General features: G+C 42.0%; 2 protein-coding genes across 12 annotated transcripts in view; one reads left to right on the forward strand and one right to left on the reverse strand.

Annotated features, from left to right (window-relative positions):
- Positions 1 to 565: 565 nt before the first annotated feature.
- On the forward strand, positions 566 to 3,261 carry LOC105704333. The gene is made up of 3 exons (XM_023433176.1): positions 566 to 1,172; positions 1,313 to 1,751; positions 1,907 to 3,261. Exons 1-3 carry the CDS (start codon positions 770 to 772, stop codon positions 2,694 to 2,696), a joined length of 1,632 nt encoding a protein of 543 aa, XP_023288944.1. The 5' UTR covers positions 566 to 769; the 3' UTR covers positions 2,697 to 3,261.
- Positions 3,262 to 3,352: 91 nt separating this feature from the next.
- The window catches only part of LOC105702205 (probable phospholipid-transporting ATPase IA), a 37,144-nt gene continuing 16,321 nt past the window's right edge, over positions 3,353 to 24,175 (reverse strand). For 5 of the 11 annotated variants that reach the window (XM_012429791.2, XM_012429875.2, XM_012429705.2 and 2 more), the window contains 21 exons: positions 22,743 to 22,932; positions 13,894 to 14,129; positions 13,708 to 13,806; positions 13,528 to 13,638; positions 13,198 to 13,445; positions 12,845 to 13,125; positions 12,471 to 12,765; positions 12,175 to 12,395; positions 11,723 to 12,099; positions 11,504 to 11,641; positions 11,250 to 11,402; positions 10,973 to 11,170; positions 10,783 to 10,882; positions 10,478 to 10,722; positions 10,268 to 10,393; positions 10,067 to 10,207; positions 9,865 to 9,983; positions 9,652 to 9,786; positions 9,469 to 9,573; positions 6,875 to 6,972; positions 3,353 to 5,325 (listed from right to left, as the gene is read on the reverse strand). In XM_012429791.2, the coding sequence (XP_012285214.1) occupies positions 5,228 to 5,325; positions 6,875 to 6,972; positions 9,469 to 9,573; positions 9,652 to 9,786; positions 9,865 to 9,983; positions 10,067 to 10,207; positions 10,268 to 10,393; positions 10,478 to 10,722; positions 10,783 to 10,882; positions 10,973 to 11,170; positions 11,250 to 11,402; positions 11,504 to 11,641; positions 11,723 to 12,099; positions 12,175 to 12,395; positions 12,471 to 12,765; positions 12,845 to 13,125; positions 13,198 to 13,445; positions 13,528 to 13,638; positions 13,708 to 13,806; positions 13,894 to 14,129; positions 22,743 to 22,932 (3,714 nt within the window). In that variant the 3' untranslated portion in view covers positions 3,353 to 5,227. The other 6 variants (XM_012430514.2, XM_023433174.1, XM_012430430.2 and 3 more) reach the window with 6 other exon arrangements.

The raw sequence follows: 24,175 nt of genomic DNA on the forward strand, positions 1-24,175 counted from the left end.
ATCGACCGGCACCTCTCCCTCGGTCCTCTTCTTCACACATGCACTCGCGGCACTCACGCGGGTCAGACCCCCTTTTCGAAAACCCACGCAACCCGAAAATCCAGACATATTTCTCCCCCTCGGCGTACCCGGCGAGTCAGGGAAGGGGAACGTTCGGTACCTTAGAGGTCGCGGGGGTTGTCACCGGGTCCCCGGAAAGTGGTAGGGGAATTCGCGAGGCCAATGAGGAATCCGCCGGCGGGTCTCCCCCTGGGATCGACCTTGGTGGTGGAGGACGACCCATCTAATCTAATGCCACGGCTTCCTCGGCAGTGGCTGTGGCCTGTCCACCGCGCGAGGCCTGCCACCCGTATCTCTTGGCGCCTCCCGGCCTCACCAGATCGCGGGCCCTTGCCGGAGAACTTCCTCGGTCGGAGCGCTCCACCCGGTTGGGAGACTCAATTGGTCCATGTACCGCTTTCCGGGTGGGCGTCCTCCCGGTGACCTCGCAGAATTCCCCCCGTGGGACGAGGGGTCCCACTCCCCGGATGTTTTGGGGAGTCTGGGCCCCTGCCTCGACCTCCTCACGTCCCTCCCCTCGCTCGATCCCGCGGGTGCCGAGGGGTCCTGGAGCAGAACGGCACCTATACTAGTCTCCTCACACCATCCTTAGGGTTTCCCGGAGATCCCGTATCGTCTACTGCGGTCGTGGTCCTGGGACGGACGAAAATCCGTCACAAGTTTTACTTCGATTTCTTTATAATTATTGTACGAAAACGACAGGTGGAATATGCCATTTGGTACAATACCCAATATAATTCGACCCAGCTGTCGATATAAAAACGAACGTCGGCAACGTAGGCATTTAGAAAAATCTTCTTTATCGACGTTGATCAAGTTTCTCGACGTGTTTCACTTCACCTTAAGGCTGCCGGTTTCCCGTCGTCAGCTGGCAGCTAGTGTGTCCCTAACTACCCTGGAGCCTGGGAAGTGCGGCGCCATGGGTGCCGCCACCAGGGGGAGAGTGATCCTCTTCTGGACCCCGGAATACTGGTACCGACCTAGAGCCGCGGCCACTGCTTACAAAGAGCTGCGGCAACATCTCGCTCTTCTGCGGGATTTCCGCGTGGAAAAGGAAAGACTGGGCAGGAAGAGGTTCTTCTGTCGCCGGAAGAGGAGCGTCCAGAGCGAGGGCATCCGGTAAGGAGTCTGGAATGAATTTAAATTAAGGTGTTACATGTAATATATATAAGTCAAAATATTTATAAAGCCTTCCGCAAAATTGGGTGCCCCGAATAATTTGAAACTAACATCAAAGCTCTTCTCGTTAGAGAGTCCTGGTCAGTCGAGGAGAGGTCCAGCTGCATCCTTGGACGTCTTTTCTCTTCCGGGGGGACTGCAAGAAGCAGAAGAAACCCTCGTGAGAGGAAAGAAGGAAGTACGACTGCCCAGTTACGTAGATTACTCAGGATGGACCTGGTGGTTACGATATGGGACATAGACAGCACCACCTTGGCTCGTCAGCTGACGCTCATCGACAGAGACCTGTTCCTCAGGATACCCTCGCTGGAGGTCGAGGTCCTAATTTTCCAGAAGTCCTCCAGGAACGCCCCTAATCTTGGAGCATGGGTGGCCTTCAGCCACAGGATCTCTTGTCTGATGGCCAGCGAATTGCTCGCCATCCGGAGGATCGACATGAGGACCAGGATGCTGGCTAGGATCGTCAATGCTGCCGATAAGTGCCACCTTATGGGCAACTTCCATTCCTGCAGGTAAGTTTTTCGACTATTATTTATAGACAGATACAGATACATTACAAAGCATATTTAATCGGCATGAATAATTCTTACTTCGCTATATCATCCAAACTTTAACAGTTGATTGAGAAAGTCCTAATTTTTCGAGAATGTAAAAACACCATTTGCAGGTCCATTCTAGCGGGGCTGCAGTCCCCGCCGGTTTTCAGGCTCAGGGCGACCTGGTCCAGGTTGAGGAAAAATCACGCCAGCACGTACGAGACCATGGAGAGGCTCTGCAAGATATACAGATCAACAAGGACGAAGAATTACCATAAGGCATGGGAAAAGGCAGAACGGAATGGCACTTCCATGCCCTATGTAGGAGACTTACTTGGCAGAGTCTTGGGACTTGACGAAGAGAAGTCCACCGGTCAGACTTGGCGAATCTCTGAAAGTATTTGTCGTGGAACGCATGCGTCCATTTTGGTCCTTAATAAATCATCACAGACACGCATGCAGAGTAAATTCACCCCCAGACAGAGAAATACCACCTTGAAGAGGCCAGCTTTCGACGTAAATCCTAAAAACAATGGATTAGCCAAACGCATCTTCGTCGCAGCTTTGACAAAAATTCGCCATGGGAGTCTCGAGCCTCCGATCTCATCTTCTGGACATGGGAATTTAATTTTTACCGCCAGAGAACGATATCTGGCTCGTATGGCTAGTCGTCGATGGCGCAATTTTATTTTCATGGCGAAAATTCGGGCAGAAAACGAAGCCAGGATTCGGAATATGGAGCCCAGGAAGAGGAGAGTCCTGGATGTGGTCTCTTGGTTGACGGAGTGTCAAAAGTCTGCTCAGAAGTACAATTTTCCTGGGCATTCGTTGGCTTGGGAGTTTCTTTTGAAAGCTAGGTACAAGGAAGACAAAGAGAACTTCTTCCTGAGCTTTAAGCTAGAGCCGCCTGGGTCTACGTAAAGAAACCTCGGCGGAAGACCTGTACGAGGCCAAATACACTTTTCAAAGAAATATTCGAAACGAGAACAAGAGGTTGGCTTGCCGAAGTACAAGGTCCAACGTTTAAAAACCATGATAATGGTTCCCTTTGGCATGTACTTCGTTTCCTTACGGAGGACTTTGTTCTCATTCTATATACTTTGCTGACAAATGCACTACTTCGTCTGCACCACTGATTCGATGGATCGACTTCTTCGTTTTCAATTATCCAGGCATGACAATGAAAATGCTCATTTCTCAAAGAACAAGCCGATGCCATTTGTGATTTCGATATGAACTGGGATTGGGAAAATCCCTTTATCAAAATCATTATAGTTTTAATATCACTGATTAAAATGTATGGCTGCATTCTTAATGCGTCTCGTCGATCCTCTTCGGGAAGTCCCTCGGAACCTGCATCGATGTAGTTCTCCGTGTCTGTCGGAGCTGTAGTAAATGAATTTATATACATTAACATCGGTCGAACGTAGCGACTGGTATTTCTACATGTGCTTTGTACACTTTATTGATATACTTATTATCTTTTAATAAAACTTTACGTTGGAGATCACTCAGTTATTGAAGAAGTGGAAGAAGGGGAGTCGACACCAGGGCTTGCGATGAACTTCGGTCACTCGTACTTTCCTTACATTTTATTCCGAACGTAGTGATGTATAGAATTGTAATTCTCTTCTAATAAATATATTTGTCGTAATGCATTGAAAGAAGGAAACAAATCGAGGAGAGTAAATGCGAGACAAAAATCTTATCCACCTCGAAAACGACTAGAGTCAACCGAGCCCCAAATTAGGGAACGATTTCGAATAGTTTTGACAATCTGAATATTCACCACGTTATTTAATACAATTTATTGAATTATCACGATCGTTGTAATTAATTACTGCCTGCTTTGCGAATATCTATAAACTTGATTTCGATAAATCGAAGAATAGTCTCGCGCGAAAATTCTTTGAGGTTAGAAAGACTCGTGACATGGTACATACATGAAGACGCCGTGAATCAAATCAACTAGAATTATCCGACTTATTCCAAAGGGCGCCTGTAAAATCCATTACCTTTTTCCTAAGAAGTTTCTCAAAATATACAAATTCCGAAATAGTTGTTATATGAATACACAGTCGGTGTCGCGAGAATCGAGGCGCTAATCGCTTAACGATTTACTACTCGCAAGGTATCGGCACTCAAGGGTCAACCGAGATTATTTCATTACAATCGACGGATAGATAAATAAATAAATAAATACATACGGTTGTGGTCGAAAGCGCATCGATGCACTTCCGACCCGCAGTCGAGTATTTCGCTACTCGCGCGATTTAAGGTTATGTGAAAGGGTCATTCTACATACATCAAAACGTAAAAATATTTATAAAACTTTTCTCCAATAATTGAAGCTTTAACACGTAATTATGGCAGTCCTAATGACGGTCTTGAAGCTCACGAAATTTCATTTTTCGACACATTTTTTTTTGGTCCTTGTCCGGGTTAAATACATTTTTCTTTTTTCGAAAAATGAAATTTCGCGAGTTTCAAAACCTTCACGAGGACCTCCATAATCACGTATTAAAGTTTCAAATTATTCGGTGCACCCTGTTTGGAGAAAAAAGTTTTATCAATGTTTCAACTTTCTGGTATATATGACGCCTTTTATAACACCTTCACGCCCGATAAGAAGACTCAGATAGGATTTGAAATTCCAGAATTTCAACGTGAAAGGGACGATTTTTCCTTCCATTCTAATACCTGATTTTTTCCGTATTTCTCACGTGGCAGGAATAAATTCATCTATTCCGTTTGCACTTCGATTTACATTGAATTCCATAAACAGGAATATATTTCTGTTCGATTTAAGGCATTATGAAAGGGTCATTCTATGTATATTGAAACGTTAAAATATTTACAAAACGTGATTAAGGAAGCTAACTAAAAGTTTTATAAATATTTTGACGTCTCGACATATATAAAATCCCCCTCTCCTAATCCACAATTCCTTGGAGTTCCTTAAAAAAATATGTGCATTAAATTGCCATGAATCCTTTCTCCGGGATATCAAATTGGAATTCTTGATTTAAATAACTTCACCACTTTATATGTCCACGAGATTAGTAGGGATTTTATGTCACTTTTCTTTCATCTCCAATGGAATAAGGGGCAAAGGACAAAATCAGGTAATCCCTGGAATTGACATTTTTACTTCCACTTTCCATCCAGTTCCAGTCTTTTCCACCGGGCGAGCTCACTGTTTGTATATGAAGACGATTTCCACGTTTACGGAGGCTCACAAAATAAGTATATCGCCCTCGAAGAGAAGGTCTCCTCTTTTGAGAAGACTCTCGCTACCCCTGAGAAAATGTTTCTCTCTCTTTCTAAATTAATGGACGTCAACCAGGAGGTGAAGTCGGCATAAAGCACTTCCTCGTCGGGTCATGGAAGCGATAACTTCGTCCTGAAGTCTTCCGAAGCTGAGTTCTGCAGTATCGATGACCAGATTAAGATCACATGCCGCCAGGTTTCGGTAGGTTTGTGTCGTAGGCTCTTATGACATCTGTCTGCGTTACCGAACCTCCTTCTTCTTGAGAAAAGGCGAAACCATCTGCTCGTCAGCATGCATATGAAAAAAGAGCTTGTTACTAAATTCATCCTCCAAAATAAATATAATAATCTTGGAAAAGATCCATTAACAGAGAACAATGTGTACAAACATTGACACAAAACCACTGACAATTAATTTACAAATGGACAGTGAAGTTTCAATAACACTTCGCTAAAGGAAATTATGTATGTTTTTTACGCCACAGACTGTACCATTCTCTGTAAATGGTACCTCTCGGTGACATGCAGGTGTAATAAAATTATGTTCTTAGAAATTAAGAAACTAAACAGGCCGTTCGGTTTTCCATTTCTGAATTCTTGTAAACGAATTTCTGTGAAGAAAAGGTAAAGGTTAGATTATCTACAGATGGGACCTCATTCCACGGACTATCAACAACGATACTATTAAAAATATTAATATGTAAAACAGTAGGAGTCTTGACGCACTAAACTAGGATAATGGAATTTCAAAATCAAATGTCATTAATATAGGAAAATAAATTATTTCACTAGGTAAACCATAAATACCCTATAAACATATTTACACAAACCGAACGGCCTTACGTTCGATACATTGCACGAGTGCACATTCCTCACAGTTTAATCACAAATTCAGAGCGTATCATTTTATAAACAATCCGTACATTGTTATCAATATGTGTCCTAGAACGGTTTCACGTTTTAATCTTAAAACACTCCACAGAATTTTTGTCTCATAACCCTTACTCATAGTGAATAAGTAAAGTTAGGTTGTCGCTACATTTTTAAATCGCTGGACTTTTAATGCACACACCTTTACTATTTCTAATATTTGTTCTAGGCAAGTTGTGTGGATTATTATTACATTAAAAACTCTGGTGAAGATCATCTATCTACGTTTAGTGAACCTGCGAATCGCTCTGAAGTCATTTTTCTCGAAACCGTGCCACATACCAGACTAAGATTTTAGGGTGGATCGCTATAAAGCTTTGGAATACGTACAGCCGTGTGTTCATTTCCTTGTCTTAAGCATCTACGGGTGTACCGGTTATTTACAGTGTACTATATTAGCTGTTCGATGACTCGTTAGAAACCAACCACCTTCCACCTTCCACCAGACGAAGACATACCAACGCTAAAGCTTAATTTTAACGATGCTACGAAAGAGTCAGTCTATATAAATGAAACGTCAAAACATTTATTTTAAAACTTTTTTCAAACTGGGTGCACTGAATCGTTTGTAATTTCAGCATGTGATTATGGAGGCCCTGCGGAAGAACACGGTACTCATGAAATTTCATGTTTAAGACAAAATATTTTCATTTATCTCATACTGGAACCAAAGACACATGTTTTTTTTTAAAAATCAAATTTCATGAGCATCGCATTCTTCTTTAGGGCTTCGTACACCCAGTTTGGAGAAAAGTTTTATAAATATTTAGACATTTTATATATATAGTAGAAGGACCTTTTGTATCACTTCAACGATGCTAATATGACAACGATGTCTTTAGTATTCGTAAATGGCAGTTACGTTTCCAACTTGTCATCTGTCAAAAGGCTCCACTTACGTGACAGCTCCACTTCGACATTAACTCTGGTCGCGGCGTTAGACCGCCTGGTGAATACGCTTTTAACATTTTTCAGTAGCCGAGCCGTCTCCGTCAATCTGCAATTCGTCCATTTCGAGTTGTTTTAAGATGTCGTTCTCATTCTGAGTATGTTTCACGATTTTTTGCTGACCTCTGGTAGTCCGATTAGTAAATTTTAATCAATAACGTAGATAATAACAAAAATAAAAGTGATCGGTGGCTCGACATAACCTCAACGTTTCCCTCCTCGTACGAGATTTGATACTTTTGACAGTTTTCGATGGTAAAACTCGCATTGACTCATGAAACATAGGTGACAAAAATCTACATTCCTCTGCATTCAGAGTTTTAGACTTGCAGAGATGGTTGCGATGCCTTTGAACTGTGAACTCTTTGTTGATATCGTGCGAGATGTAAACGAAAATGGAGCAACGGTAATGTCTGCCTACGTGTAAAGACTAAGATCTACGTTCCCATCTACCTTCTTAATCATCGGATGCACAAGACAATGGCTGTAAACATGCATGTTGCGTGTTCAGGCGCTTAATAATCGAGTCATAGCAGTGGCAACGTTCCTCGACAAGCAGGCGATTGCTCTGGTAAGTAATGTTCACACATGCACCGTTCAACACGTTTACTCGGGTCTCAGAACTAGAGTTCTAACACAGGAATCTAGGTGGAAGAAACTACCGGGATACTTACACCTTGCGAGGTCGGCGATGGCATGCACAGGCCTGTACGGGTTACCGTGGTTACACATACCAAAAAAAGAACAACTTTGCGTTAACAAGTGATAACGACAGTGACATTGAAAATCATTCGCATGAATATCCACTAAATACAGTCGATGTATACTTTCATCACAGCGATACCACGATACTGCATTTCATGATTTTAACGGATGTCATTTTATACTTTACTGTAACAAGTAGCACAGCTTTGTAATCGTACTTACAAAAAAAATTGGCTCTACTCTGCATATTAACTACTTCCTTGGCGTATATCGAGGTACGATACAGCGATACAAGCCAAAGGCTGTTCATTTTTGGCCATGTGAATACTGCAGATCCTTTTACTAAGTTTCTCGAAGCTGAAGTGCTTACAGCTATCCAAGCGAATGTGAAGAACGTAACTACTCATGAATTACCCAAAATGATCTTATCTCGTACTGTTGGCTACGACAGCTTGCTTGCTGGCGTAGCAGCTCAGACATCGATTGATTTTCCCCACGATACTCAATAGCACAAAAGTGTGTGACACGTCGGGCACTACTCCGTGAACAATGACTATACACGAACGTACATGTATAGATGAAATATGTATCGAAAAGGTTATACATACATAAATAATAAATCGTAATATTGCACATAACGTGGCGTTGGGATTTCATGAGATATCACTTTGCTTCGTGTTTAGGATCGATGAGTTTTGGAATCTGAGGAGGCTCCGATGAACTTGAACTGGAGAAGGATCTGGACCAGTGTATAGGATAGGTTCTTCTTGGATAAAAAGGCGTGGACATTTTTTTTTAGACGGACGTTGCATGCCCTGAGTGGTGCGAGAACCAGGCTGTGTGTGCCACGAACGTAAACGGAAGCCTCCTGATTCTACTTCGTCTTCTGCATGGCCTCCAACATCCGGTTAGCCATCGTTTTCTTCTCCTCGGTCTCTTGCTGCGATTTTTCATTAACTACTCAATATGCAATTCTCATTACAAAAATTACTAAAATGGAAAAAAGAACTACTGCGGATGACTTTTCATTTTAAGTATGAGATCTTGACAGCTTAATCAGTGTTATCCTGAATTTTACGACTTGGGATTACAAACACATTCTCAGTTTATGCATTACATGTGTTTGATGCATGAATTATTGGAATCGTTGCTTGTACGTTCTTCGGTCTTGTGAAAAGTGCAAGTTCTAATTGGTTGATGGCCTGCATCGACAAATATAAAGGTGCACTTTAAACTACAGAGAGTAGTGCAAGCAACATAGATGCTGATAAAATTAATTCATGATTGATCTTGGACTTTATTACAAATAATAGAAACAGACTCTCATTCCCTGGATCGCAATTTTTCAATTGCGTTAAAAAGCCATGCGCGTTGAATTCAGCGAAATATTCTCAAGTGATTAGAAATATCAAACTGCACTACTAAAGACATGCGGAATAACATTTAACGGGCCATGGATAATGTTACGTGACGGGTGCGAGGAGTTATACTGAATATTCATTTACACTTCAGTTTGTTAATTAGAGGGTCAGAGATCGGTGTATCATACTATCTCTTTTTTCTCAAAAACGGAGATAATGTAATACAAATTAAATCACGTGTAAATGATACTATGAAACACAAAAATTAAATAAATAAATGTAGTGTACCATTAATGGGAAAAAAGATAGGTCGAGATTAAAGTAAAAAAAAATCACGAATGAAAAATAAAAAAATTCAAAGGATTATTTGACACAGTACACATGCTCATAATTTTAACAAGCTTGGTAACGTCATGTTGATATTATGGACGATTCGATAACATAAGTTGTCATGCTGGAAGTTGACAAGAATAACTTACGAGCTTCTGTAGTCTTGATTGCCGAACAGGTCTCCGGGATCAGATTTCTTAATTTCTTGTTCCCGAGCTGCTTCTGTTAATGATTTCCACATGGTATTCTTCACTCTGTGGAAGGATATAAAAAAAGAATGTAACGTAAATTGCATTATTGAATCTAAGATAAAAAAACTTTTGACTGCTTACGCTTTGACCGTGACATCAAGGAGCAATACTGCTGACGGTATTAAAATAAGGCCGAGCCAAAAAACAGGGGAAGAGAAGAGCATTCTGTCGCTACCCAACATGACTGCTCCGACATTTAGTGCCGGCCAGAAGTTACTGAAAAATAAAAAAATAGTGCGATGAAATAAAACATTACCAAGCTTGAACGTCATGATTTGTCGACTTCGGTCTTACCTGTATATTACAATAAATAAAAACCATAAAATTATAGATCCCCACGTAGCCAGATGAGTCACCCACGTCCACGAGTTGGTAATAAGACCTGCTTTTCCACACACCGTTACCACCACGTACTATATAAGTAATCGAGGGAAGAACATTTAGGTATTTTCTTTTTATTACTTTCTATAATATGATTAACTTCATCGTGACTCACCGTATAAACAATATTTCCTAGAACAAGGTAGCCGCCATCGCGACCATTTGCCCAAATTACGTCTTGTTCCAAAGCCAGTAATGGTAACCAATACAGCAGAGACGAATGGAGTAACCCGTTTAGTATCCATACCCAAAAGACCTGACGAAATAAACGAAACGCTGAAGTGAACGAGATTAATGAAATTTTCGGCTTACTCACTTTAATATTAAATGTAGACTCCATGGTATTTTTCGCAGCATACAATCGTGGATGAGTTAAATGTGTCTCCGCAGAACAAACCTTATCGAACAGACCTATTGCTAAGGGGGGTGCTGCTGTAAATACCTGCACAAAGGTTACGATACAATTTAAAATCGATTACAATAGGCACGGTATGGCATTAAATAATAAGAAAGAAACTTTACTCACAACATTGTAAAGACCGATGGTCCATCTTTCAAATAAAATCTGTCCGGACCAGCCGGAGTATATAGCGAACCACAGTTCGATAACATAAAGGCATATATTCTTATAGAAGGAATATAAAATAAGTTTGCACATTCTACTGTAGTTCCAGGAACCATGAACGAACAACAGCCGTTTTAGAAAACAAAACTGTGCGATCGAGTAGTCCGAAGCACAAGCAGCTTGAAGTCCTTCCACTCCGGAGATGCCTGAGAATGGAGCGAAACGTTTGACATTTGAGATTAGGTTATGTAATACTGTCAACTTACCAACTCCGATGTGTGCTTTCTGAATCATAGCAACATCGTTTGCACCATCTCCGATAGCAAGAGTGACTGCCTTTGTGTTGGACGTAACTAAATCAACTACCTGTAAAACTTTGTTTCATTATTTACGGATACGATCTATAATTAATCAGCTGCGATTGATGCATTACATTTGCCAGGGAATAATATTCACCTCGGCTTTCTGCATGGGTGAGACCCTACAGCAAATAACAACTTTACAAGAGGTACATAAGTCCAGAAAGTCTCTTCTCAGGTCACAAGACAAAGCGTATTTCAGACTATTTCCGTCAATCACAAGACCTACATCATTTTGGCACCTCAAGTCTTGCCCAAAGTCCAGGCAATGTTGGATAATAACTTCTCTTGTTTTCTAAAACCCATCTCCATTAGAACTCCACTGGAAACGTACATTTACGATGGATAATAAAATGAAGATTTTAATTACTCACGTCCAAGGAAGGTTCGTTAACTATGATAAGAGGCATGGGATGAGTAATCAGTCTGCATGAATAGCCAATGTTAATTGCGGTTTCCTGTTTATCACCAGTTAGTATCCAAACATTAATATTGGCTTGAATTAAAGCTTGCAATGTCTCCGGAACCTGTAAAATTAAAATCAAGTTGTCATCGTTGTGTGATCAACATAATATTAATAAAAAATAGATTAAAAGAAGGTCTCCCATTCCCCTAGAAAAATATGCACCTGATCCTGTAATTGATCCTCTATCGCTGTGGCTCCCAGCAATGTCAACTTATTCTCAATTAGATTAGCTGCATCCTCGAGTTTACATTCCTTATTCGACGTACTGATTTTTGCTTTGTGATACATCTCACGCCACCACTGTTAAGCAGAAATAATGACATAAAAATTATTTTTGGTATTAAATACCGAATAGGTCAAGATAAATATATCGACATTAACCTGATATTGGTTATCCGGTATATCAGCAACAGCGAAGCAGAGAGTTCTCAGACCTTCCGTTGCAAACATCTCTAAGTGCTCCAGTGTCACATCGCGAAAGTCATTTACACCCTCTCGATCAGGATCAGCATTTGCCAAGGATTCAGTGGCTAACTTTTCGTAGATCACCGAGTCAGCCCCTTTACAGAAGAGCTTAATCTTGCCTTCCGGTGTTCGAACAATCACTGACATTCTTTTCCTGGCTGACGTGAACTCTATTACGTTTAAAATTTCATATCGCTGTCTCTCTCCCAAAGCTACTATCTCGACATAAGCTGGTGTCCTTGTATCGAAGACATAACCAAACTTACGTGCTCCATCGACAAGTGCTCGTTCATCTTTAACGTTAGAAGAAGATATCAGTTGCAGGATTCTGGCGTTAATAATTAAACGGTTCAAATTCTCGTAATTACCTGGAGACGCAGCATGATAAATAATAGCATCGTCCTGTTTTTCAGGGATCACAGTATGACACACCGACAGCATGACCATAAACTCATGCAAAATAGCAACAAAGTTAGACCTCTTCCTATCTTCTTCCTGTGGGAAGTCTTCTCTTATCCTACCACCAATTATATCTTTTACCAATTCGCAATTAGTACCCGTTTCATCCTCAGCCGTTGGACTTGGTAAACTGGCGGTAAGAAAAGGTACGACTTTAAATAGATGAATATAATTAGCGACTGCAACTATTATTCGCTAGACTTACTCGTATATTTTACCAGCAATTGAACACCTTTTGAACTCCATAACATTTCTCGTTAGGGTTCCCGTTTTATCAGTGAACACATAACTGACCATTCCAAGTTCCTCGTTTAAATTACTAGTGCGAGCCATTGCAGGTGTATCAGTCTCCGCATGATACATTTCGATATCCATATTTATGAACGTTGCTTGAACGTAACGCACGACCTCCAGAGTAACTTGCAAGGAAATTGGAATCAGATTGTTGAACAGAATAATGAACGTCAAGAGATTGAACGCAAAATTCTTGGTCATTGCCTCTGTAACAGAAATTTCGTTAACCCAACCTTTAACTTCGGGCGTAGATTTTGATTTCGAAAACAGAGTAGAAAAACTCACCGTCTAAACCTAAATACCAGAGACCATTTTTATTCGCATTCGTCCAGAGAACGTTAAATACAGCCGAAATAAGGCAGAGTATGAGCAAGATGAAGAAAAGCATAAGTATCTGCGTGTTGGTAAGACGGTCAATGGTCGACCTTTTCAGTGGTGCAGTGCTAGTATTATTGCGCATTAATTTTGTATCGTGGCCTGTATATATTACAACTCCAAAGATCCATCTTGTATTTCTTAACATCGCACCACGAAGTAATAACTGATCAGGTCCCAAAGAAACGCTCCTGTGTAGTATTATATGCATTACATTATTTGAATACTTACAGTCGATTTTACTATCGAGTCGATAAACTTACTGCTTATTGGTCTCACGAAGAACGCCATTAAACTCGTAAAGATGTCTATTTGGCGGTTCGCATTGAATGTTAGCACGAAAATTCATCAACTCCATCGTATCGAGGAGCATCACCGTTTTTGAATGAGCTTGCCTGATTTTGAGGTTTGTCTCGCCATCTAAATTTGCAGTCTCTATAAAGGACATACCCTGTGGTTCCGAAGATGACAACAGAATCAAATCCGCAGGGAAGAAATTGTTATTGTGCACCTGTTGACATTAAATAAAAATGTAGAAGATAAATGTAAATTAATAATAATGTGTAATTGAATCTATTAAATGTCAAACAAACCTTGACGATGTCACCAACAGCTACATTGCGCCATTGAATCCACTGCCATCGACCGTCTCTTAACACTTCTACTTCGCGCATGTTGATTTCATCATCGGCTCTGTGCCTTTTCTGAAACAAAGTGTCAATCTTGCGTAGATCTCGAATGACTCTACATTTTCAGACAAAAACGAAACTTACAACATCTTCGACTATTTCCTTAAGGGCGGACACACTGAGAATGAATATGAGAGGAACCAGAGTGGTATATCGACCCGTAGGTGACACATCTGGTATTTGCTGTAACAAAATCCATTAAATTAATAATTAGAAATTCCATTTATTAAAAACAAAACATAAATCAATAGCAAAAATACAAACTCATACCTGCATAAGTGCGATGAAGAGGAAGAAACAGTTACTATATCGCCTAAATTGTTCGAAAAGGAACGATGGAACGAACGTAAGGAGTGAATATTTGGCCGTGGTGATGTGATTGTTATTATATTTAGCAGGCTGATGGGGCGCATTAACAAATACGATCCTCTCTTCTTGGTCTTCTTGCGAGTGCAGGGGAGGTTGCCCTTCGGACTGCGATTCGCCATTCTCCGTTCTATTAACATCTGCAAGAATAAATACACCGTGACTCTCCAAAGCACCAGGCTTACCATCATCGAACGTAACCATCTTTGTCGCAGGCATTACACAAACCATTATCGAAGTCACTCAACGAGTAAGAACTGTGAGAGAGCTTCGACCGTATCCACTTTTTCAGCAGGTTTGTGTTCCTTGCAACGACGGCATAGAAATTGTCGTTTACATTATACTGGACATTATTGCACTCCATTATACTTGACCGGTGTTAATATTCAGGGTAGATAATTAGATTGAAAGGACCAAATGCCAGTCAGGAAACAGTTTCGGTCAAGCACCCTACTCTGTTACGTTCTTACAGCATGATTTCAGCTTTGCCAGAAGTGCATTAAAGCGTTCCTCTAATTAATTACATTGACAATATGTCAGATCCCCGTAACACCTTCGACTGGCACATTATTGACATTGACTTCGAAGCAGAGGTAACCACGTTACCTCACCGAACCACGCGTACGTTGAAATCGATTAGTTATAACCTTCATTGGACGTCCAGCTGGAGATACCGAAATCAACTGAAATTCCCGGAAATTCTCTATCCCTCTTTTTAAAAACAGAGCAGTAAGATAGTCCACAGAACGCTATTTACAAAATCAAATTGACATTTCACTTCGCCCCACGGCTTATTTCCTTATTTCTCTTCACGGAGCGGAAATACTCCTTTAAATCGTGCCTCAAAAGACGCAGTGGTGCGTTTCGAATTTGCGCGCGAAAATGGAAAAATGTAGACGACATTTGATGAGAGACAATGGCGCCACAATAGCAGGGCTGGGTAAGTAGAATCCTCTAGATAACTTACATAATTTTCTATTTTACACTAAGTTTGCGTAGATATTTTACGACACGAGTTTCATACGCGATGTAATTTACATGAGTACGGGACTGTTTGCACAATTCCCGATTCTCTTTGTACGGGACGTATGCGCGGTAATAAACATAACCGTCTTCACTCTGCAGTATTATAATTTGAAAATTTGTTGTAAGTAAAACTCTTTAAAAAAGTGAGGTTTCAGTATTTTTCCGCGTCTTTGTTTATATAAATCGCTTAGTTTAGATATTTTACGTAAAGAAATGTTGAGTGACGTGTCACTACATAACCTTATTCGATAGCTCGAAGGTGATTGGTTGATTCAAAGGCCGACTTACGATGGCGGACGCGCAGGTACACGTAGAGGCGCGATCTCAGTTGGTTGAATCTATGGTTGAACCACTGCACGACGCTCGTGTTCACAAAATCCATCTCGTTCTTCTAGAAGGATTGCAGGTCTCACGAGCTCTCATCCATCATCGGATTTTCCCCGAGCCGGGATTTTCTCGCCGTTAAGGAAGTTCGACCAACCTCGCGCACTCGTGCATACCTCTAAAGGTTCCGGTAAACTCACTGATGGAAAGAACGAGCGTTGAATTCGCGCGATACGTCTCACCGCATCGAGATGAATTATGTACCTCAGAATTTTCGCATCTACAGGTAAATTGAATCCTCGCGCGACATTATTTAATTTCCACGCGTTACAATCGAAACATGGTAAGGAAAGGTCTCCCTCCGAGGAATATCGTAAATTATAACCTCAAATTTTTTTCAGATCATCGTGAACATTTTCGACGTCACGTTTTGCCCAGTCGACGTATTCAGTCATCTTTTCCTGCTTGGATTTAACGCGCACCTTAGATTCACGAATATGCATGTATGAATACATATTACACGTTATGTATGTATAAATTTTAATAAATACACAGGTATATGTATTCCATGTATACATGTATGCCCTCACTAATACCGAATTAGCAGGCAGTCGTGATCGGGATATCGATTTTGTATTCATCGATTTTTCACGAGCGTATTCACTTTTCGCTCTGCCATCTCACACGAGTTTATTTACCCGATTCTATGAGTGAAAATGTGAAATCTCTAGAGTGGAAAAAAATTCCAGTCGAACGAGTCGAAACGAAATTTCTGGTCAACTAGCCTCGAGCGAAGTATCTCACACTTTTACCGTAGTAAAAGTTACGGAATCACAGTGAGGTGTTCACTTTTAGCATTTTCCCTAGGCTCGAGTTACAGAATCGACTGCTGGCTCGAATTCGAAAAATGAAACCGCCTTTGCAAGTCGACACGCCATTCGAGCCACGTGCTGCCCCTTCTGGAAGTAGTTTACGAGGTGTCGCTCGACTTCGGAACTAAAATATTTACTAGGGCGAGCTGAGGGCTTCGAGTTACGGCGCTCCACTTTCTCCCGGGGACGAGGACGCCATTTATCCGACTGGAGCTTCCTGGAGCGGGACGAAACCCGAGTCTCCGAGAGATCAAAACCGAGGTCGACAAAGCCTTCCGTTGAGAAACGCGATCCTGCCAACGTCGCGTGCCATGTTACATTGCGTAAACAAGGTGAACGCCTCGCGATCGACAACAAGCCTAAAATTGCCCGTGGCGGTCATAGCGGTAAACTACTTGGTTTACATAATATGCGCCGAAAACCGCGAAAGTACCCAACCCTGCTTACCTGGCAGATCTTTTTAATGTGACCCATTATTTATAAGTATCCGGGAGTATGAAAAAATCGGGCATAAGGCACACTTTGTATTTAAACAACGAGTTATTGCTCCGGGCTAATCTCGAATCCACGTATTTTGGCGCAGTACAAGTCGCGGCGGGAACGGCCTGCGATCGATGCGGAATTTTGCGCAGGGCTCGGCGCATTCCCGCGACCTTCGTTCTCTCCCGGCACTCGAAGGTCACCAGCAAGGAGCCCTTGAGTCGATAAATTAGAATTAATTGTCTATTGGGTATTTTGCGATCCGGCGGTTAGATAAGAAAAATTTGCTGGCTCGATAGTCCTCGATGACCACGCGAGAGAAGTCTCGCGATTCTCGAGCGGTATTCGAGGATCGATCGGCGGAATTTGAAGGTCTCGATCGATTTGCGGGCCCGGACTGTCGACCTTTGGGGTGCGACGACCTTCGCGACGCGCGCGCCTATTGGTCGAGCCGCGCAGCCAATCAGAGCGCGCGAGCCCTCGCCAAGGCGAGGGGAGAGGCGAGGTTGCCGCGATCGACCGGACACCTGTAGATCTCTGCACCCCTATCGATTACTTCCTATCCACCAACTTACAAGGAAGGTACCCGAGGTGTCCCCCTCCGATTTTGTTCATTTTTAAATATGTTATAGAGGACTAAAATCTAAGGGACCCGTGTTCTTTTTTATCGGCGGATAAACACTTTTAGGGGATGAAATCAGGCTTCAAGGGTGGCCGTGCAAGAGGGTGAGTTGGCTGTTTCATATAGAAGTACTCGCTCAATTTTCATGAAACAACCGTCAAAATGTAGGGAATGAAGAATTATGAAACATGCATATGGAATTTTTCGAAAAAATTCATTTTTAAGGGGTGAGCCACCCCTTTGAATACTTCTTTTACCCCTTACGCGAGCAGTAATTGCTCTATCCAAATGAAATTTGGTTAATTTATAGACCAGAACAATACAAAAAAAGTTTCATTTGGATAGAACAATTACTGCTCGCGTAAGGGGTAAAAGAAGTATTCAAAGGGGTGGCTCACCCCTTAAAAATGAATTTTTTCGAAAAATTCCAAATGCATGTTTCATAATTCTTCATTCCCTACATTTTGACGGTTGTTTCGTGAAAATCGGTCGAGTGCTTCTATATGAAACAGCCCACTCACCCCCTTGCCCGACCAACCTTGAAGCCTGATTTCACCCCCTAAAAGTGTTTATCCGCCGATAAAAAAAAAAAAACACGGGTCCCTTAGATTTTAGTCCTCTATAACATATTTAAAAATGAACAAAATCGGGGGGGGACACCTCAGGTACCTTCCTTGTAAGGATCGCCTCACACTGAGCAGCACGATCGGACACGTGTTGATCCGCCACACAGATTTCTATACATAAACCTAGATCGTTAAAAGTTGCTGTATGGACTGCAGAAAAATGTGCCAGGGCTTCCTTCCGCTTTATCTCATTTAGGATTCCACCAGTTACTCTTTGGGGGCGCTGGCCAACCTTGAAACCTGATTTCACCCCCTAAAAGTGTTTATCCGCCGATAAAAAAAAAACACGGGTCCCTTAGATTTTAGTCCTCTATAACATATTTAAAAATGAACAAAATCGGAGGGGGGGACACCTCAGGTACCTTCCTTGTTAGGATCGCCTCACACCGAGCAGCACGATCGGATACGTGTTGATCCGCCACACAGATTTCTATACATAAACCTAGATCGCTAAAAGTTGCTGTATGGACTGGAGAAAAATGTGCCAGGGCTTCCTTCCGCTTTATCTCATTTAGGATTCCACCAGTTACTCTTTGGGGGCGCTGACGCGTACATTTTATAGGGATATTCTAGTTGAATCGCGCTTCCCGCCCCCCGATGGTAGGATGGGGAGGACACAGATGCAAGATTCTGTACGTCAATTCGACAGCTGTCAAAATCGTTAACCTATTGAAAGAACACGGTTAACAATATCCAGAGCATCGGAATTGGCGTATTGAATCCTGCTACAAGTCAGTCGAAATACCCCAGGCGTTTTTTTTTTTTAAATTCTCGAGAATTTAATTTAGAGCAATATAACCGAGGATGTTACGCATCCTGAAGATCCCTAGAGAATTTAAAAGAATTCAAGAGAATTCTGAGAATTTGTAAATAAATTAATTTATTACTTTTAATTCGTAATATTCATAGAGTCAAGGTACTTATTAACCGAAAATAGTGTCCCATTAATTTGCGATTCCTTTCTTCCTTGCAATGATTTTCTGTTTCTGCAATTTGTCTTGCCACTCTTATTAATCTCAAGATACAGGAAAGGTTAGGAAGTTAGGTTAACCGATTAACTGTGGCTTGCTCAATTATCGGAAGTTCAGGAATTCCGGTATTGAAAGTTTATTTTTACAATTTAATACACAACACTAGTGTGGCGTTTCTTTTCATTTAACTCGTGAAAACAATAAATGTTACGTGTCATCGTGTGATATCTGCACTTCCGCGATTTTGACTGAACGCGTCAAATTACAAACTACCCAGTCCTCGTGCAGCTGTAAAAGGAAACCGAAATGAGATAAACCTTGACATATGTCTACTCCCACTGATAGGTTAATGTATAGAAATCTGTGATCCGACAAAACATTGACATGCGTTTCAACCCGTTCCGTTAAGTTAATATGAAAGGATCATTATATTTACATAACGTCAAAATATTTATGAAACTTTTTTCCAAACTGGGTGGACCGAAATATATGAAACTGCAGCACGTGATTATGGAGGTCCTAAGGAAGAATGTGGTGCTCATGAAAAACATTTTTTGTTCAAATTCTTTTTTATCTAGCCAAGAATACACACATATTTTTTTGTAAGTGAAATTTCATCAGCACCACGTTCTTAGAACCTCCATAATCACGTGGTGAAGTTTCAAATGATTTGGAGAAAAGTTTTATTAATATTTTTGCGTTACATATATAGAATGACCCTTTTACATTACCTTAAGCTTGTTTGAACTAGGCCTTAACCTCTCCGTCGATCGGAAGAGGTTGGGCTGCGTCGCCGGGCGATTCGCCACACCCCTGTGTATTGTCCTCCTTGGAGCCCACGTGACCGCGGCACACCGACGTCGCGCCGCACACAAGCCCACGTCCCTCCCTGACGAACGTGCGCCCAGCTACACCTACACCCCCCACCACGCGAGGCGCCCCGCCCGGTGCACGTGCACTCATACGTCGAGCCGCGCCAGACGGCGACAGCCGGAAGGAAGTACCAAAAGGCGCCGCGGTGTCGCGGCGAAGGACCGGCCAATCGATGTCATTCGACGATGCTTCTTTCTCTCGCAAAATTCGCGCTATCCACCAACCTTGGCTAAAACCCCGTCGATTAACGCGAGCCGACACCCCCTCCCGAGTTACTGAACTCTTCTAAATCCAAGATGGCGGATCGAGGTTCGATACATCGACGACACTCGCACGCCATTTGGCGAAATTTAAAATCCTGCGGAAAGAGAGAAACTCCTATTACCATGTTCGATTTCTATTTCATCCTGATTCTCTGTCGTGATTTTAGATCTTTTAGCACCTTCCCTTTCGCTTAGTTTACACCAATCATTTGATACGCATACTAACGACGTGGATTAATCAATCCGTCAGGGTAAACGACCGTATACCAACATGATGAATACGTCTCCATCGCGTTAATAATTAATGCAGACCGATCCTGTGTGTCTCGATCGACACATAAATACGGATTTACTAGGGTAGGACCCGATAAATCCTGGATTTCGAGTAAGATGGAGACATAGTCAATGTGCGTATCGCATCGCTCGGTACACCATTGTTTACATTCAGAGAGTTACTATATTTCCACCGATACCTAAATACCGGACTTACAAGGGCGGAGGACTTTTTAATGCCATACTTCATCGGTGGAAACGGCATCAAATGCCTGATTAGCTTAATACTTATAAATCCGGCATTTACGGTGGATTTATTGCATCGTAATTAAAACTTCGCCTTTAGTACGCGTATCTAGAGCGTCGGTGTAAACTGTGCCTTTATTCGGAACTGTACATACGTATTTACGAGTTTATTTCCGGTAGGCCTCTTCACCGCGCGGATGGTCGTTATTTCGGATCGAGAAGTTCGCCGCTCCCGATTGGTCGTCCTCTGGTTAGACTGCGGCGAGGGTCCGGGCGATCGGGTCGTTTTTAGGTTAGGTTCTACCGGAGGACCGCGGAGAGCCACCGAGGCCGCGGAACGTATAGGCCAGAAGCGGGCCGAGCTCCGCGGGACCGAGGCGCGCGCACGCACTCACCGCGCCGAGGCAGGGCGCATGCGCGCCAGCCGGGCAACAAGTTGGCCGCCCCTTGAATCCACTGACCGTGGCGGTGGTGGTGCGCGTCGTTATCGATAAGCACACTTGCGAGGCGAGGCCAAGGACGAGCGCTCCGGGAGACGAGATGGATTTTAGACTCTAGAGTCCCACTGGGCGCGTCAGGTGTCGCGTCGAGTGCGACGGGGATCCCATTAGTCGCGTTGGAGAACTGCATTGTCAGAAAAAAGAAAAAAAAATAAATAAATTACTCTCACTTTATAACGCTTTTGTTGAAAATTGTATTAACCCCGGCACACGTAATTTATATAACGTAGTTTTAAATAAAATTTACAATATGTGTCAGAAATTTGTGGTGGACGGTAATTGATTTTAAATGTTTTTCTTTTTTTTTTTTATAATAATAATCACTCATCGTTTGTTAGAATTATTGGAAATATCATAAATGTTATCGAAGGAATGGAATTTCCATTAATTCGCAGAGAATTTAATCATCGGTTGTATATATGTTACCGTGAATGACCAAAATTGGAGAATGTCGACTTTCACCGGTTAATGTCAACAGATACCAAATACGTCGGTGAAAGATCGAATATTTCATTAGATTGTTGTACATTCGGACCCTCTCCAGTGTGTGTCGACACTCACACACCGGTGAATGTCAACATTTACCGGTGTAAGTCAGAAATAAGGGTATTTAGCAAATATTTCGGACATACACTAAGCGACTATATGAATGTTGACATTCACCGGTGAAAGTCGACATTCTTCAGATTTCGGTGTTTNTCCGAACAAGGGCCAAAAGAAACAAACATTCTTTTTTTTTTTCGAAAAATTAAATTCCCTGAGTTTCAAGAGCTTCGTTAGGGCCTCCACGATCACGTATTAAAGTTTCCGATTATTCGGTGCACTCAGTTTGGAGAAAACTTGTATTCATATATGAAGTGATCCTTTCATAACACCTTAAGGTGAAGTGAAACACCCTTCAAATCAGTCGATTCGAATACAACACTTTTTTTTAAGGGTATTAGACCAAACTGTCCGAAACTTTGACACATCACTCCTGATCATCTAAGAATTGTCCTGACACATTCAAAATTTGGATTTTTTAACAAAATTGTTTAACTCAGCCCAGACGAAGGCTCTGATATGAGAATCGAAAGGGTCAGGACAATTTTACGACAATTTAGAACACTCTGGTAATCGATAAACTCGCATTTGAACAGGATAAGGGCAAAAAAAGTGTTGTATGCGCTTCTATACTAAAGCGATGGTAATACGGGGTCTCGGAGTGAAAATTTGATTGACCTGGAAATCACAGATGGCGCAGGGGGTCCCGCTGCAGTCAATTAGGGCCCCAGAAAGCATGAATCCAGAGGATTTCTAGAGTTTTACTTCGATTTCTTGATAATTATTGTACGAAAACGACAGGCGCAGTATGCCATTTGGTACAATATTCAATGGAATTCGACACAGCTGTTGATATAAAAACGACGGTCGGCAACGTAGGCATTTAGAAAAATCTTCTTTATCGACGTCGATCAAGTTCCTCGACGTGTTTCACTTCACCTTAAAGCCGGCCCTCGTTTCGAATGCGCGTTTTGGACCTGCTCGTATCGACCTGCCGTCCCTGACCTAGCCCAGCGAACCGTTCACCGCGTTTCGATCCGCAAATTTGTTTCCTCCTCCTTTCCATGACATCTCCGTGGATCCGGCATTCGACATCGCGAGTCCACTCGCCTTGACCCATCTCCCCTGACCTACCTTCGCACCCCGACGGTTCCGTTTCTCGCAGTTCGATGTGTTCGCGGTTCCTTCCTCGCAGCCGTTGAAGGGGTTGCAGGTGGAAGCCTATGTTGTCGACGTTGTCGATGCCACCGAGGTCTATGGGGCTACCAACGATATATGGGCCCGAGTCCGAGCTCGGACCAGAACCTGGACCCGGCCCCGGCTCCTGTGAATGAAGTTAGAAAATTAACCCCTTAACGCCCAGATTTTCTGAAAAAAAAAACCCGGAAAAAAAAAATCAATTTTTTTATGTAAATAGAAAAACATTAGAACATTGTCTTGGCAAAAAAATAAAATTCTCGATTATATTCGAGGGTGAAAAATTATAGTAGCATAGAATACAGTGCCGCTCGAATTATATCTCGAGTGTGCACAGTTTGGCTTCTTTAGCGTGCTCGAATTAACTCGAGCGCACAAGTTAAGGGGTTAAGGTGAAGTGAAACCTCCTTCAAATCAATCGATTCGAATACAACACTTCTTTTTAAGGGTATCAGACCAAACTGTCCGAAACTTAGACACATCACTCCTGATCATCTAAGAATTGTCCTGACACATTCAACATTTGGATTTTTCAAAAGAATTTTTTAACTCACCCCAGACCAGAACCAAAATGGCGTCGATCTCTCATATCTCGATCAGTATATAATTATCGAAGGCTCTGATATGAGAATCGAAAGGGTCAGGACAATTTTACGACAATTTAGAACACTTCGATAGTCGATAAACTCACATTTGAACGGGATAAGGGCAAAAAAAGTGTTGTACACGCTTCTATGCCAAAACGATGGTAATACGAGGTCTCGGAGTGAAAATTTAATTGACCTGGAAATCACAGATGGCGCAGGGGGTCCCTCTGCAGTCAATTAGGGCCCCAGAAGGCATGAATCCAGAGGATTTCTGGAGTTTTACTTCGATTTCTTTATAATTATTTCCAAAACGACAGGTGGAGTATGCCATTTGATACAATACCCGACATAATTCGACCCAGCTGTCAATATAAAAACGAACGTCGGCAGCGTAGGGATTTAGAAAAATCTTCTTTATCGACGTCGAGGAAGTTCCTCGACGTGTTTCACTTCACCTTAACGCCCAGATTTTTTGAGAAAAAAAACCTACAAAAAAATCATTTTTTTTTATGTAAAAAGAAAAACACTAGAACATTGTCTTGGCAAAAAAATAAAATTCTCGATTATATTCGAGGGTGAAAAATTATAGTAGCATAGAATACAATGCCGCTCGAATTATCTTGAGTGTGCACAGTTTGGCTTGTTTAGCGTGCTCGAATTAAGTCGAGCGCACAAGTTAAGGGGTTAAGGCGAGGAGTCAAATCGTTCGTGACACTTTTCTCGAAACTGGATGTATCGAATCGTTTGAAATTTTGCCACGTGGTTAAGCAGGCCCTAAGGAAG

The sequence above is a fragment of the Orussus abietinus genome, unplaced genomic scaffold (genome assembly GCF_000612105.2).
Source record: "Orussus abietinus isolate OABI.00-Male unplaced genomic scaffold, Oabi_2.0 scaffold583, whole genome shotgun sequence".
Classification (NCBI taxonomy): Eukaryota; Metazoa; Arthropoda; class Insecta; order Hymenoptera; family Orussidae; genus Orussus; species Orussus abietinus.

Coding starts and splice junctions, on each gene's coding strand:
- LOC105704333 (XM_023433176.1), top strand. CDS start 770: ATGCCATTTGGTACAATACCCAATATAATTCGACCCAGCTGTCGATAT. Junction 1,173..1,312: donor GAGGAGCGTCCAGAGCGAGG/GCATCCGGTAAG, acceptor TTCTCGTTAGAG/AGTCCTGGTCAGTCGAGGAG. Junction 1,752..1,906: donor GGCAACTTCCATTCCTGCAG/GTAAGTTTTTCG, acceptor CACCATTTGCAG/GTCCATTCTAGCGGGGCTGC.